Genomic DNA, 16,638 nt, shown 5'->3' with positions numbered 1-16,638 from the left:
CTAAGATCACAGTTTGACTGGTTTTAACCTCCACATTTGAAGAGATGGTTGGTGTAAAACAGATGCGTAGCAATTCTTCCTCCCTGGGCATTTGGACCTGTTTATACAGAATATTTATTTTTGAGTGAGGCAGAAGTTTTACTGGAAATGATGTTTATGAAATGAGATTTTAATGCAAAAAGCGTCACTCTCTGGTTTGCATTTAAATCCATCTCATAAATCCTAAGGCAGAGTCCCAAGAAGGTATCTGGATACTTCAGCTGTGGATATGTTGGTGTTTATGGGCAGAAAAGTTTCTGGAACAAAGGAAGAAGATGAGTTTGCTGAATTGTTCTGTGAGTAGGTGTGACTTCAAGGGAACCAGCTTTACATTGCATTTTTCTTGAAGAGGGAAATAAATTATATGGATCCATAGAAAAGCAGGCAAGTGAGAGAAGGATGATTTGGCTGAGGAATTTCATGAAGAACCACTCATGCAAATGCTTCACAGTTGCAACAAATAAAATAAAGTATCGATTCTTCATTAATCTCAATTTTAATTCAGGCTGTGCTGACTACCTGGAGTTTTAGGGCTGCTCTACCACAGCCGTGCTTTAAAACCTCACTGCTTCCCAAAGAACAGAGCCCTTGCATTGTCATGGCCAAGCTGAGTGCCTTTATCACCCTGTGCTGACTAGAATTTTAAGCTGGGCATGTTTTTATTGCTGTATTTGTAATACTCATGCTGCCTTTCCACAATGTAGAAGAAAAGAAATTTATTCAGTGTACCCATGTGTTCATGCTATGGAAAAATCTTTAAAGATGTAACAGCACAAACTTATTATATTGTCATACTTCTCTTTGTGTCCAAAACAAATTTTTAACAGGATTAATATAATGCTGATTGGTTCTCATGTGTGTACTATCCAGTTGTTAGGGCCTGTTTTCAATTTTATGTCTTTATAGTACACTGTTGAAAGTCCATTCTGAAAGAGTGATGAAAATAATTCTGATTTCAGAGAATGCTTATTGTAAAACAGCTTCTCAAGCAATTGCTCTGTTCTGCTGGGAGGATCTTCTTCTATTTTAGAGTGTTGCATGCAGTTTGGGTTTGGCATTTGCATTATTTAGAAACATGTTTCATTTCTTTGTTCCAAACTAAATCTGCAGCAAACCAGTTTGAACATTTGGGTGATTTCTGTAAGCATATGTTCCCATTATCTTCATATTTTAGTTCTAAAAATGCACAGGGACACTTGACTGCTTGAAACTGGGGGGGTTTCTGGGGTGAGAGGCAGCACTGAATCATTGCTTGCATGTGATGGCATTGTTATACACTTCCTTTTTATATGCACAAAGTGTTAAAGATAAGGTTCTGGGCCTCAGGAGGAAAGGGACTTTCTGCTTTTCTGGTTATCAAATGTCTGTCTTTCATAGTATAAATTCTCTGGCAGATAAATTCTTGTGCCTCTGCATCCAAACCAGCTCCTCTGGTCATTTTGACATTAGTCAGTGGAACAGATAAATCCATACTCATGGAAAAGCTTGGGGTTTGCTCCTTTCTGGAATTCAGGTCTTTTTTAAGATTTCCATTTTAAGCTCAAATGTTGAAGTTCTCTTATTTTCAAAATATTGTCTTTGTTGTGTTTTTTGTTTGCTGGTTTGTTTGTGGGGTTTTTTTTGTTTGTTTTTTCTTTGCTAATAGTTTGGCAAGATTTGAAGGAACAGGAAGGTGTGAATATAAAAATGAAAAATGAAGAATGACAGTAGATAGTCAAACATCATGAATAATATGTTACTGTTTTAAAATTTTAAAATATGGTAGTGGATTTAAGGTACTGGTGCTAATTACAGCCTTTGTGATTAGAAGTAATAACTGAAAGTGCAAAGTGAGACCCAGGGAAGAAAAGACCTGCCAGGCTTGTGCTGCTGAAATGCCTGCAGAGGAAATGTTTTGCTTTGGTCATGGCTAACCACACAACTGGAGAGGGAGAGAGGAGACTGAGCTTCTTCTTATGAGGTAGTTCTTGCAAGGAACTCATCCTGAATTGTGGGAAATGACTGTAAAATCAGGACCTTTTCCTAGCAACAGCAGCTCCTCCCCTTTTTGTCAGTATGGATTTTTTTAACAGTATTATAAGCTGAGGTTTATGCAGGAAGAAATTTTCAGTTTCTGACAAAATGCTAATTCAGTCAGTGCTGGCAACTGTTTCAAAAAGTTATTTAGTTGTATAAAGTTTTTCAATGGCTCTATTTTAAATTTTTGTTCATGCAAAGTCATATTAGTAATACTAATTATTTTTAAATATTTCATTTTCATTCTTCAGCTGTTCCATTCTCTGCTTCTTTGTAAAATTCTTGCAAGCAACCTTTCACTTTTTCTGGCTTGGCAGATAATGAACGTCTATTTTCTGCTGAAACAGGAGTGCAATAAAACAGTTGGACTTCTAGGTTAATTTCAGCTGTTTTGCATTCTCCTAATAACACACAATTAGAATATTCAATAGATTGTTGGGCTCACTAGTAATGTGTTGCACATTACAGGGAGATAAACCAAATTAATCCACCAGAATTTTTTTTTAAACAATGAAATTATCAGTAATTGTACTGGACATGTCAGGTAGGTAGCAGATGCCTCAAATTGGAGACCGTTAGTAAGAAGCAGTTCCTAATTCCAGTTGGGATTTTTAATTAACATTTCTTTAATATAATATATATGTATGTGTATATATAGTAAAAGCCTAAGTAATAGTAATTAACAGTATTGCAGTGTCCATTTTTGTAGTGTGCTTAATGTCCTTAATGTGTCAGCATCAGAGAGAGGCAGTGTGTGCCGGGTGTGGAGGGGGAGCAGGGCTGCAGAGGTGTCTCAGCTTCCCCCTCAGTCCAGGGAGACTTCTCCTGATTCTCACTGCAAGCCAGGAGCAGAGCCCTTGACATTTTTGTGTGCTGGCAGTTTTAGTGAGTGCACAGATAAAATCCACCCCTGTAACCCTGCAGTGACTGCTCTTGTTCTGAGTCTGGGTTACAGAATTGGGTTGGAGAAGCCCTCCCAGGCCACTGAGTCCAACCATCCCCCAGCAGTGCCAAGGCCACCCCTGCCCCGTGTCCCCAGGTGCCACATCCACACAGATTTTAAACTGTCCCCCCCAGGGAGCAGAGCACCTGTGCAGAGCAGCCAGTTTCTGCAGGAGAAGGCTGGCAGGAACAGTGCCAGAGCTTTGCTGAGGGCCCAGCAGGTGACATCCACAGCCTGTCCTCACCCTGAAGCAGCTCACCCTGTCCCAGGAGGAGAGCAGGTCGGTCAGGCAGGACCTGCCTTTCCCAGCCCCACGCTGGCCAGCCCTGCTCCCCAGGTTGTGCTGACACTCAGGGTGACCTGCCCTGTGACCTGCCCAGCGCTGAGGTCAGGCTGGCACATCTGGAGATCCCCAAAGTGCCCTTCCAGCCTTCTTGCAGAGGGGTGTTGCATGTTTGATAACCTGCGGTGGCCCAGGCCTGCTGGGAGCTGGCTCCGTGAGCCCTGCTGCCAGCTCTGTGCTGCTCCCTCCGTGCAGCAAGCCAACTTGCCATCCTTGCAGCTTGACACAAGTCATATTTGTTGACATGTTTTTCTTCTCCAAACATATGTAAAGTAGAAGAAGTAGAAAGCAAGCTGCTTTTCTTGGCCAGTGAAGTTTCACTTTAATGAAATAATTCATATGGAGGTTCAGCTGCTCCTGGGAGGCCGGGAAGAGCTGAATGGGGGAAAGCCTTAAAGCCTGTGCACGTGTGTTTGCTTGGAAGAGCTCTTGTTGTGCCTGTTGTAAATGTAATTATTTCCATGCTTCAAAGGTCAGGTGGCAGGGAATAGGCCCATGAGCAAAATGAGAGCGAGCATTACAGTCAGTCAAGCATCATATTTATACCTGGAAAAAGTACAAAAGGCAAACTAAAAATTAAGAAGGAACCCTTAACTTTAGTCAGAACTCTGGGCAGATATCCTTCCAACTTCTTGTGATTAGGGCAGTGCCCTTTTTGTTGAGGAAAAGGTTAAGGGATCCATGGAAGGTAGTGTTATTAAAATGTCAACAGGAGGTTATAATCAGCATGGAAGGGATATTAAATAGTTCACAATGCAAGGATGAGGAAGGCAGAAAATGTCAACAGAACCGAAGAAGATAATTCCAGCCTTCCTGTTAAAAACAAATTTGCCATGCTTGTATGAAAAGTACTCACAAATAAACTTGCAGCTAGGATGTGCTGTCCAAAATAACACAGCTCACAGCTGGCAGAGCAGAGGAAGGAATTTCAGTGTTTAAAAGAGAATGTGAAGCAGCTCAGTATCATACCGTGTCTTTAATGGATGCTTCAGAGAGAATGACCTGTTTGTTTTTAGCGGGTGCTTACACAGTTTCAATGTCACTGCAGAACTCTGCATAGTTTATCATTTTTAAGTTGAAAGCCAGCTGTATCACGGAGGGAAAGGGATTAGTTTCCTGTCAGCTTCCTTTTTGGAAAAAGCAATGTGTGCACACTGCAAATATTTCCAGCCTGGGTTAAGTATGTTTGAAAATACCTTTTGGTTGGAGTCATATTTTGATGGGCAAAGAGAGAGGACTTGCTTTCAGTTTTACATGTTTATAGAAGCATTTTAAGAAATCTAAGGGGCTTTTTTTTTCTCCTTCCCTTTAAAAAGTACAAACTGTTCAAGCTGAGAGAGTTTGGCCGGGGTTAACCCTCAGCTCTTCAGTCGGTGGAGAACATTCTTTCAGAAATTGCTCTGTACTTTTTGAAGGGACAGCTGAGAGACAACAGGAGGGCTTTGGCTTTTAAGTACAGATGAATGAAGGAAAAAAATACAGGGTGTGTTGGGAATGTGGAGTTTTATTTCTTTGGAGTTTGGATGTGCCGTTCCTAAAACAAAAGGTAGGGGAAGTGCTGCTTGTGTTGGTGCATGTGTGAAGTGTTTGCTGAGTCTTTTCAGGAATTGAAAAAAAATAAATCGTTTTTCTGTCAATGTTCTGTGTACACAGGATGAGACAGACAGTAAATATTGGTGTGAAACATGAAAAGATGGAAGAGTAAAAGTGCATGTATGGCAATGTGAGCGTGCCCTCCTGCAAATACAACCCAAATACAAATTGCCGTTAGTCATCAGTACTTCAGAATACACCTAGGGCTCTGTTTTACAATGTTTCTTATTGTGTGCATCCCTTTTAATAGAAAAGGTCTTTTTCCTTTCTTTTATTCCTTAGCAATAACAGCATTTGTGTGAAAACAACGTAGTCTCTTTGCTAGATGGGTGCTATTGAGCTTTCTTCATATGAAACCAAGTTGCTTTCATTAGCTAGAAACACCATCCCTTGGGATGCTTTTACTCCAAAACCTACCAAAAGTATCCCATGGGAGCAATCTTTCACTTGCAGGGAAATAAATGAGATTTCTCTTGCAAATTCTTTTCCCAACTTCAGTTTTTAGAAACATCATAGCTCTCAAGATCCATTAAATCCCTATCTCCATGAGAGTAATCCTTTTATGTCAAATTGCAATATAAAGGTAAGAGAATATTGCTTTAATTGGTCAAAGCAAAGAGAGGCATAAATAAGCATCTGTCATTTTGAATGGAGAAGCTTGGAAATAAGCAGTCTTTTAAGAAATTAGAAGTTTGCATTCATTTTACAGAGTGACTTACTCAGGATATTATTAGAAATTAGTGTATAAAGTTAAATAATGCTTGAAACCTCCATTCTCCTGTTTGACTTATGCTCTAAAGATGTCATGGGCATGACAGATTGAGACTTGCAAAAACTGCAGCACAAACTGCAGCAAAAACTGAGGCGTTTGTCACGAAAGCCACATTACTTGAAACACCTGCATGCAAGCAGCAAAACTTGCTGGATGCCTACACAAAATGAAACTAAAGCAGAACCGTGCTGTTTGCTGGGGAGAATTTCGGTGTGCTGGGCTCACCCGAGGCTTTTGCTGTCTCTCTCTCGTTGTGCAGCGTTGAGGGGGAGGCTCCCAGCAGCGAGACCGGCACGTCCCTGGATAGCCCGTCGGGATACCCGCAGGGCCCTATAACGCACAGCTCCGCCCTGAGCCCCGAGCACTACGAGCACCCCTACGGGCTCTACTCCATCGCGCCGGGCCAGCAGCGAGCCCGCCGGCCCAAGCTGCAGCACTCCACCTCCATCCTGCGCAAACAGGCTGAGGAGGAGGCCATCAAACGGTCCCGGTCGCTTTCCGAGAGCTATGAACTCTCCTCAGACCTACAGGATAAGCAGGTATTTGTGCTCTGCTACCGTGTGTGTGTCTGTGAATTGGGAGAAGTCTTTTCTAGCATCACTTCACTTGGGACTTTTAACTCTGTTATTCTTTGTCCCATACGCCTTCCCCACCTCCTAGAGAAAAGTGTAAAAGATATTAACAGTTTAATTAAGATTTAGTAGTTTTAACAGTTAATACTGTTAAAAGTAAAAAGAGTTCTTGGAACTGAGATTGTATGCTCCAGGAGTGTATTAGAATGTAATCGTGCAAAATGTTTTTCTAAGAAAATGAGTCATTTTGAAACCCAGGTGTTTTTGTTGTCACAGAAAGGAAGGAAGAACTTATTGCAACTGATACTCTCTTACATCTGTGAGGTGAATTAATACACTTTTGTATTTTATGGTGGAAATTGCAGATAACTATTCTGTTCATCATTGGAATTTTGAGTTTTTACTTTCAAAACCAATACATATAAAGTCTATTAAAGAGGTTACGAGAGTGAAATGTTTTTGTGAGGCGTTCCCCTTGTCCCGAGCTGCACGAAGTGACGAGGGGTGCGTGTGTTCCCTGGCAGGTGGAGATGCTGGAACGGAAGTATGGGGGCCGTCTGATCACCAGACATGCTGCCCGCACCATCCAGACCGCCTTCCGCCAGTATCAGATGAACAAGAACTTCGAGCGCCTGCGCAGTTCTATGTCCGAGAACCGCATGTCAAGGCGCATCGTCCTGTCCAATATGAGAATGCAGTTTTCCTTTGAAGGACCTGAGAAAGTCCACAGCTCCTACTTCGAGGGGAAGCAAGTTTCTGTTACAAATGATGGGTCAAAGCTGGGCTCCCTGGTACCGTCGGAGTGCAACGAGCTCGGGGAGACGGCGACCATGAAGTCCCCGGCGGCGTCCACTGATTTCTCTGATGCTATAACAGAACTGGAGGATGCTTTTTCCAGGCAGGTGAAATCCCTGGCGGAATCCATCGACGACGCGCTGAACTGCCGCAGCCTGCATGCGGATGAAATCCAGAGCGCGGAGCAGGTCAGGAGCCGGGAGATGGAGAGGGAGAGCTGTGCCCCGAGCAAAGCAGCGATGCACAACGTGGATCACAGGAAGCTGGACGAGATGACGGCGTCCTACAGCGATGTCACGTTGTACATCGACGAGGAGGAGCTGTCCCCGCCCCTGCCGCTCTCCCAGTCTGTGGACAGGCCGTCCAGCACGGAGTCGGACTTGAGGCTCCGCTCCGTGAACTCTTCCCAGGAGTACTGGTCCATGACCCACAAAGACGATAAGTTAGACACTGATACGAGCTGCAGGAGTACCCCATCACTGGAATGCCAGGAGCAGAGGATGAGGATGGATCACCTCCCCCTGCTCACCATCGAGCCGCCCAGTGACAGTTCCGTGGACTTGAGCGACCGCTCGGAGAGGGGCTCGTTAAAGAGACAGAATGCGTATGACCGAGGCATCCCCAGCCAGCAAGGCAGCCCCAAACATATCCCTCACAGCATTCCTGCCAAGATCATCACCCGGGAGGAGCAGGAGGCCAGGCACAGGGCTAGGCCCATAGACAGTCACTTGGCCATCAATGGCACAGCAAACAGGCAAAGCAAATCAGAGTCTGATTACTCTGATGGAGACAACGACAGCATCAACAGCACTTCCAACTCCAATGATACAATAAATTGCAGCTCAGAATCCTCTTCTAGGGACAGCCTAAGGGAGCAAACCTTGAGCAAACAAACCTACCACAAAGAGACTCGCAACAGCTGGGATTCCCCTGCCTTCAGTAACGATGTTATCAGGAAACGCCATTATAGGATTGGGCTGAATCTTTTTAACAAGTAAGTACAGCAGCTCCTGCCTTCCTCTCAGTGTCACTGAGAATGAGCCAGGAATATTCTTCTTGTAACAGGTAAGGTAAGGCTGGTGTCTGGTACTGACCTTTCAGTAAATAAAAAGGTGCTTGTGGTGACTGTTCATGTTCAAGTTTAAGTTGATGTCTTCATACTTTAACAGCTTCAGGAGAAAAAGAAAAAATGTAATTATGAGTGTAGGAATGGTAGTAAATTATTGAAGATTAATCCAACTCCCTTCTTGGGGAAAAATATGGTGGCTTGATCCTGATCCATTTTTTTGTGTTATGTTATAAAAAATTCAGATTTTTCCTGCCCTAAACATGTAGGTGGTGTAAAACTCATTGGATAGGAACTAGAAACAACATGCAGCATATGAGGAGTTTCCTGTTTAACACTGCCAGGGCCTGGAATTTGTTCAGTAGATTTCATTAAAACTGTGATGCTAAAAGCCAATGCACTGAATATTTTTTTATACTAAATGAATATTTATCATTTATCACAGAACTATCACAAAATTTGTATTTCTGCCTATGACTAATAGTTTTCCTATGTTTTCTCTGTGGCTTGAGTGATTTCAGGCCTCCTTTTCAGATAGCAGTGCTTTGATGTGTTTGGATTGATAGGTTGGTGGTTCCTCGTGTATTTGTTCTAACATTGTAGTAAGTTAAAGCTTTTTGCTGCCATCACATGAGCTGTGCATTACAGCCCCAAGTTTGGCTGTAAACACTTCCAGGTTTAGTTTTTAATCTGTGTGAAAATGCCTTTATGGGAGCTTCCAGCCAATTGGAATTATGCAAGTCATAGGATTGCTGCTTGTGAGGTTGAATGGGTAGGAAAATACTGCAATTGGCTCTTTTTTAGAAAATTGGAAAATAACATCCTTGGCAGGGCAGGTGGGGAGGAAGGTGTTGGTGCTGTTGGCTGACATTTAACACTTGGTGTTTGCCTGAGTTTTGCACAGCAATTGAGCATCGAGCAGTCAATGCTCAGTGAGCCTCAGGCTTGGTAAGAGTCTTTTGAGTCAGCTGCAGGAGGGTGTAGGGAAAAAGTGAATGGAAAAAGTGCCCAGGCAGCTTGCAGGGGTGAATGAGAGCATTGAAGCTGTCAGGTGCTGCTAGTGACACGTCAGTGGGAGGCTGAAAGTGAAAAGTAAACATCAGGAACAGACAAGAATAGAGGCAGTTGTTTGAAACAGATCAAAGTGACCTTGCTGCACAGATTTGCACTAAGATAAACCTGTTTTCTGTATTGTTCTGAGGTGATGAGCAGCTCCTCAGCAGTGAGTGCTGCAGGACAGGACTCTGCAGAACTCCAGGCAGCACCTCTGAGTGCATCTTTTGCTCTGTGTGATTTCCTTTTCTCCACTGCATTTTATCTCCAGCATTGAAAGCAAAGTGAAGATTGTCATTACTTTCTGCTAAGTCAGTGTGATTCTGTTGATTCCTCAGACAGTCCCCAAATACCCCACATATCCCACATGTCTTGGGCTTTGATTGTGGCCCTTCAAGTCTGAGGATTGTGACATTTTCCATAATGTGCAGTGTCAGGTATTGAACTGTCATAAAGTGTGATGGTGCATAAATCTGTAAATTCTTTTGCGGAGCTGGAGCACCTTCAAAGCTTTATTCTTGTGAAAGCTCAGGAGTCTCTAGGGAGTGCATCAGGTGGGATTGCAAATTGCATCTGGAGGTGAGTGGTGAGTGCAGTGGCCAGGTCAGTGCAGCAGAGTCACTTCACTGTCTGTTCACCACATTATCTTCACAACAGATTTATGATCCTAAAATGATGGAGCAGGGACAGCATTGGCAGCAGCTGCTGGGAGGATGTGTGCTCCACCCAGGAGGAAGCACTGAAAGAAGTGGCTTTGAACTTAGCTACTACAAGAAGGCAACTTTTTTTTCCAAATGTCTGCATCTACCAGAGGAAATTTTAGGCATGTCTTTTACAAGGAGTTCAGGTTAATTTCATCGTGTCTTTGAAATCTTTCTTGCAAATTAAGATCCCAAGCCTTAATTAACAAATGTCCTTTCTTTGTGGTACATGAAGCTTGGCTGAAATGCAAAGAATTAAGAACCTTAAAGAAGTGCATAAATTGTAGCAAATACTTCTGCTTTGTTGAGCAGAAGTGGTAAAAAGGATTAGGATTTAAAAGCATGGAAAGTCACTATCATCTTAATTGAAATTTCAATTTTTAGCTTTTCTGGCTTTCCTATTTTAATAACAATTTTCAGAAGCCAAAGGACAGTTTTCTTATCAGAGGCCCTTTGTTAGGATAGGCAGTTATGGGTGGGGTAAAAGTTGAGCACAGCTGGTGGTCAGTTCACTTAATCACTGATAGATGCAAAACATCAGAGCACAAAGCTCCCAGGAGAATGGACAACACAGAACATTGGGAAAAAATTATAGGCAATTGAAAATCACTTTTCTGGGAGTTCTATAGGAAGGTGTCCCTACCCATGGCAGAGGGTTTGGAAGAAACAATCTTTAGGATTCCTCCCAGCCCAAACCATTCTGTGGCTCCGTGATCATCACTTGATCACAGAATTTTTTTCAAAGTGCAACTTGGCCTTCAATTTGGAACCTGAGTGTTGATTAAAGAAGTGCACTTGCACTTTTCAAAGGCATTTTGTAGCAGCCCCTAAGCTAGAAAGTAAAGTGTCTCCCAAAATGGAATGATTTCTGCCAAAGGAATGGCAAGTGAGTAACAGCTTCTGTGCCCTGCTGTGGCTGTGAATGGCAGCAGTGATTCCCCCTGGCAGTGTGTGTTCCATTCATTCCTCCCCAAAGGAAGGGCTGCAGGTGCATGCCCAGAGTGCAGCAGCTCCCAGGGAGCCTTGGGCAGGCCAGCTGTGTTGAATTGGGCATTTTCTTCAGTGGAGCTGGAAAGAGATGTGGACTGCGAGAAATGCACTAGAAACCATTCCTCCCTCACAGGCAGAAGGAAAACACTACCTAGAAAGGTTTATTTTGCAGGCTGCAAATCCTGCCAATGCAAATCCAGCCTTCGAGACTGGTTTGCTTATAAACAAGGCTTCAAGAGGCCTTTTGACTGCTGCTTTAAAAACAAAAACAAGGAGAAAAAAAAAAGAAAGAAGAGCTGTGATTTCATTCTCCTGTTTGTTTTCACTGCAGGCTGGAAATACCAGGTTTACCAGTTATTGCACCCCATTCTGGTAGGATTTTCAGGTTCCATCCTGCTACTGATGCACTGATGGTTCTGAGAGATTAATGACAAGTGTTTAACCTCAGCAGTGTGAGATGTGTCCTGCCCATGGGCCAGCAGTGCAGGGCTGGCATTCTGTGCACGGGGATTGCCACAGAGCCTGGTGCCACCAGGGGGGTGACAGGGGTTTGTGGCTGCCGGGTGTGTTTGTTGCTAACACTGCCCAGGGTCACTGTGTCCCCTGACACACCGGGCAGGGCCATGGCAGGGACAGGGACAGGGACAGGGCAGTGCCTGCTCAGCACTCCTGGGCACAGGACACAAACACCTTCTGTGTCAGCAAAATGGGGACAACATCTGAGTGGTTTGAAAACTTGTTGCAGCCATGCCTGGTGTTGCAGAAGATGGGAGATAAGGGTTGGCGTAGCTCAGACTCAGTTTTTAATCTAGCAGAGCCTGGAGTCATGTTTAGTGTCTCCTTTGGGATATCAGCTGTTGGCAGGCACTGTAAATGGTCCTCCCATCTGGCAGGGCTCCTGTGGCATTGTGTTCCTTGCCATGGGAGCCAGTCTTGCTGGTGCTGATTGCTGACATTGCTGGTGAGGAGAGGCAGCAAAGTGCAGCCCAGGGGCTGTTTCACTGCTCTGAGCTTGATGCCAGGGCATAGTTAAGGCTTTTCAGCCTAATCCTACATGTACTTCTTGGGGATACATGAACGTGACACCACTTTACAGTGCTAGAACAGAGCCTGGGCCAGCAATAATTTTACAATAAATTTTCCCAGATTCCTTGCACCCTCCACCTCCCTTCTTTTGTCCTCTTTTCCTCTCTGGAAAGGGCAGTGGCAGATGGAGAACTGTTCCCCACGTGTCCTCAGTGCATTACAATGCTCTGTGCTGAAGGGTTTGCTGTAGTTTCTTTTATAAAAGGCCATTATCAAGGTTCCTGCTATTCCTAAGTTCTCCTGAAGGATTTATTGACAGAGACAAAAAGGCTTCAGTATCTGTTTGCAATATGCAATGATGTTTCATCGTTAGCCCTGAAAGCCCTACTGGCTTCCTTTATTGCTCAATGGGGAGGATTTTATTCCAATTTAAAACCCACTGTTGATATGAATTGGATACTAATTCCAGGAGCAGACTTTTCCCAACATTTCTGGATTCCCCAGAATATTAATTTAAGAAGGGTTTTTTTTTTTTATTTTACTAAGCAGATATGAGTGGAATTTGCTGAGTGCTGGTGGGATTATACCACAGACAATATTACAAATTACAGTTTCTAGATAAATTCTTGTTGGAAATCTGAGGCACGCAATAATAATATTGAGAGAAGGCACATTTTTCACTTTCCATGAAAGCAGCTTTAACTGTTCGACAGAGGTATAAGGTTTCCATCATTTTCCGTCTCCAGGTAGAGACTGAAGGTAATTTGGATTCTTGCATACTGTCACACTCAGAAAGTGCTGCAAGCTTGGTTTCTATTTGAAATCCTTAAAAGTTTCCAAATGTTGCTTACTTGGTTTGTAAAAAACAGTTTTGCAAGTAGTAATTAATTTAACTCCTTAATAAGTACACTAATCTGGTGTTCTCAATTTACACCCATCATGCTCATAATGAATTTCAGTTAAGATGCTGAACATACTTCTGTATTGCTTAGAGTCAGTCTCATCCATTCTAGTATCTGGTCTCTAAACATGTGCTTTTGGACCGTCCTCCTTTCATTGTGAATTTGGAAGCTTATTGGAAACATTTCTAATGATTCTGAACTTTGTAAATACAGATTGAGTAGGAGGGAGAATGTGTAAATCAAACTGAGTTCATTCTCCTCACCTTTGAACCAATTCTTTTATTTTGCCAGCTGATCCCTAATATCTTCAATGATTTTTTTGAATGATTTGATAGAAAGAGGAAGGGGGAGAGAAGAGGCTTGGCCAGGATTTCACAACAGAGCCATTTGCTGTCCTCGTGTGTGTGCTAAGAGGGACTTTACTGTTGTTGCAACATCTGGACTGCAGATTATTCAGGCACAGTCGCTTCCAACAAAAATTAAAATCAAAGCGCTCCGTGTAACTTGTCCTCTAACATGCCGAGGAGTTAGTAAGAGGAGAAGAATGTTCTTAGTATGACTCTCATTATTTCTAAAAACATTTAGCCTTAAGTGAGAACACCCAAAGAAAAAAAAGCTTTGTGTGTTTTGCTTTGTTCTGTGCATGTTTTATCTTTTCTCCCGGAGGAGCCATTTTTCCTCCTTTCTTTTCCAAAATAAGTGCTTGGATTAGCATAAATTATATCCCATCCAAACCAGCTGAAATGTAGAACCAATAGTAAATTGAAGCACTGGGTTCAAATATGGGCATGGGGATTCCTTTTATTGACATTAAAAGGCAATATAAACTGTCCCAAATGTTGGAAGCAAATGTGGCTTTGCTGGAAGCAGCAATAGCTGAGTGTGAGTGGCCCTGGATCCCTGCAAGAGCCATTACCTCATCCCTGCCTCCAGCTCCTGCTGCCCTTAAACATTCCAGGCACACTCCTGCCTCCCTGCTACGTGCCAGGAATGGGAGCTGAGCTCTGACAATGCCTGCGTGCCTGCTGTTGGAAAATGAGCCCATGAATGGAGGAATTTCGCTGGCTGAGCAGCTCCAGACAGCGGCTGATGGGGCTCCAGGTGCCTGAATTGGAATTCCTTCTGTCCAAACATCTCCAGTGGTCAAATGCTGAGGGTGACAGATGTGACCAGCTGCCTTTGCAGGAATGCAGGGGACAGCTGGCATAGAGACATGGGAAGGCTGTGTAGGAAAAAGAGTTGAGGAAAAGGGAAGGTCCAATGAACGCTTTCTTGTGTAACAGTTCATATCTACCAACTGGATTGGGGATTTGTAGGTTGTAATTGGCAAATCAGAAGATGTTTAAACTGCATTGCACAAAAGGTGTCCCTTTCAAAGGGAATGTGACTGACAAAGTTTCCCATTTTTACTCAGCAGAGTTGCAGGACTTGAAGCTGAAGTGCTTCTGTTTGGTGTAAGTGTGGTGAGGTGTGGAAGGAGTATATAGGGCAGGGACACGAGAAGACATAAACACAGGGATTGTTCCTTAATTTAAAGGACACAGTCATCCTGAAGTGTCGTTCCTGACAACACTTGCATAAACATGAGGGCAACACTCAGCCCTGGCACACAGCTCTGAGAGAGGCAGCCAGTTTTCCATATGTCTTGTCCCAAAGTAGAATGTGCTTTGCTCTGCTGGCAGCTACAAACTCCTGCCCCTGCTCTGTGAGAAATGCAGCGGGGTCAGAGGAGGTGAGAACAACCTCACAGAGTGTTTTGGTTGGGCAATTTAACTAAAATATTTCCTTCTTCTTGCCTTCTTTCTTGTGAGGAAGGAAGGAGTGGGGGGACAAAGCAGCAGGCTGCCCACTGCCAAGGGAGGGAATCATGAGGAGGTAGAAAATGCTCTGGCAGGATGACTCAGGGCTGTTTTCACTAGCAAGGACATGTCCAGCTACTGCACTGGAGTGCTTGGGGTGTGCCTCTGTGCCTCTCCACTGTGCTGCCTGCTCTGTTCCTCAGCAATGATGCTTCTTACACAGGAAAATCCTTTTTCTGAAACACCTTTAAATTCCATTTCCCCTCCTTTATTAGAATGAGCCAGACTTTCTGCTCAGGAGCATTTAGGTGCCTTTGATACACTTTTTGCCCTTTGATACACTTTTTACCCTTTTATAATCAGCTCTGATTCAGGCAATAACTTTTCTGACCAACCTAAACATTCAGTAGCAGTAATAATGTTCAATGTATAATTTCCTGGCACCTTGTTAGGAAATTATGCCATAAAGAAACTGGTTGGCCAGGCAGAAAGTCATGGTAGAATCATGTAATACAGTTGCCCAATTTCATGAAAATATACATCAATGGAGTTTCCTCTCTTTATTTTGCTCCCCCACCAAACAGAACCAGGCACTGAGATCACTTCCTGGTGAATTCTTTCCTTAGTGGCATGAGTGGAAATTAACTTTTTGTGAACAGAGGTTACTCCAGGTAATTTGGTGCGATTGCAAGTGTGCCCTGACCTTTCCATCTGTGGTTGGAGGTCTTCAATGAATTTCAGAGAATTAATATCCTAATGTGGGAGAAATCATCCCCACTGGGGGCAAACTGTGGTGCTCCTGCCCAAGTTATGGGAATAGCAATCTTCCTGTTTCCATGAGATGCAGAAGGGAGAAATGTGTTCTTTTCTGGCTTATTTTCCTCACCCAGGGATTTATTTTTTGTAATTACCAGAAGATGCAATTTACAGCCAGTTTTTCTTTCTCTTCATTGAATAGTTGTGCAATTGAGAAAAGTACAGCTCAGGGTTCCCACTCAGTTTCTCTCATTTTCCTCCTCTCAATCCCCTTTTGCCTCACTGTGGAGTGAAGTCTGACAAGTTGTTTTGGCACTAATTTGGGCAGTATTTTAAGGATATTGGTTTTTTCCTTCTTAGCCAGAAGGTTTAAAATAGACCTAGGGATTCTCTTGGCTTCACTGCAGCAGCAGTGGGCTCTTCAGCAAAAGCAAAACAAAAAGTACAACCATAGAAACAAAACTGAGCTGTGTGCCAGACTAAGGAGAATGTTCAACTAGCTTGTTATTGCCAGCCTGGTTATTTAAAAATATTTAACTTCTTCAATGATTCTAAGAAAAGTCTTAGGTTCTTGCATTAAAAAAGCCATCCCTGTTTTTTAGTGTTGAAATAATGCTTATTTTTGTGACAACTGTAAATATTTTCAAAATGAGATCGCTGGTATCAAAGGCAAGCGAGATTATTATTATTATTATTCTTTTTTTACAGAGGGCTGGCATCATAGCTGCATTAAACACTCTACCTCTGACATGAAAAGATTTTTTTGGCAGCTGTATGTTTGTGAAGTGTTCCTGTTTGCAGTGAGTTTCTAACAGCCTCTAGGAAATGTTTCTGTACTTCTGGTTTGCTCCTTTTCGAATCGTCTCAGTTTCCCTGTAGCAGAGACAAGGAACCAACAAACACAGGTGTGCCTTCAGAAATCCTGGAGTTACAGAAGTTTCAGCAAGCTTTCACTCTCAGCCAGGCTGGCTTTGCCCCCTTCCCTCAGTCAGCTGTCAGAGCAGTGTGCTTGTGGTTGTTTACACCGTTCATAAATCCCTGCTTTAATTCAGGTGGTACTTCTGGCATTGCTGGCTATTGGAAATGGCCCATGCTCGTTTGTTAATTAATCTCTCATTTTACAGCTCTCTTACTTGCTGAGCTGTAAAAGGAAATACAAAGATTTCATGTGGTTTAGGGTGTTTGTAAGCTTTACATATTCAGCTTGTCAGGAATGGGCAAGGCTTTATCCACCTTTGTGCTGTGGTTTTGTGGCAGGTTTCTGTTCCAGGC

The 16,638-nt window shown here is 43.2% G+C and overlaps 1 protein-coding gene across 7 annotated transcripts in view; it reads left to right on the top strand.

Moving 5' to 3' along the window:
- IQSEC1 (IQ motif and Sec7 domain ArfGEF 1) overlaps positions 1-16,638 on the top strand; it is a 300,138-nt gene that overhangs the window by 252,354 nt on the left and 31,146 nt on the right. For all 7 annotated transcript variants that reach the window (XM_058812654.1, XM_058812656.1, XM_058812653.1 and 4 more), the window contains 2 exons: positions 5,966-6,245; positions 6,803-8,067. In XM_058812654.1, the coding sequence (XP_058668637.1) occupies positions 5,966-6,245; positions 6,803-8,067 (1,545 nt within the window). The remainder of the gene's footprint in view (positions 1-5,965; positions 6,246-6,802; positions 8,068-16,638) is intronic.

Source organism: Ammospiza caudacuta, chromosome 12 (assembly GCF_027887145.1).
Source record: "Ammospiza caudacuta isolate bAmmCau1 chromosome 12, bAmmCau1.pri, whole genome shotgun sequence".
NCBI classification, from domain to species: domain Eukaryota; kingdom Metazoa; phylum Chordata; class Aves; order Passeriformes; family Passerellidae; genus Ammospiza; species Ammospiza caudacuta.
This window is presented reverse-complemented; position numbering and strand designations above follow the sequence as displayed.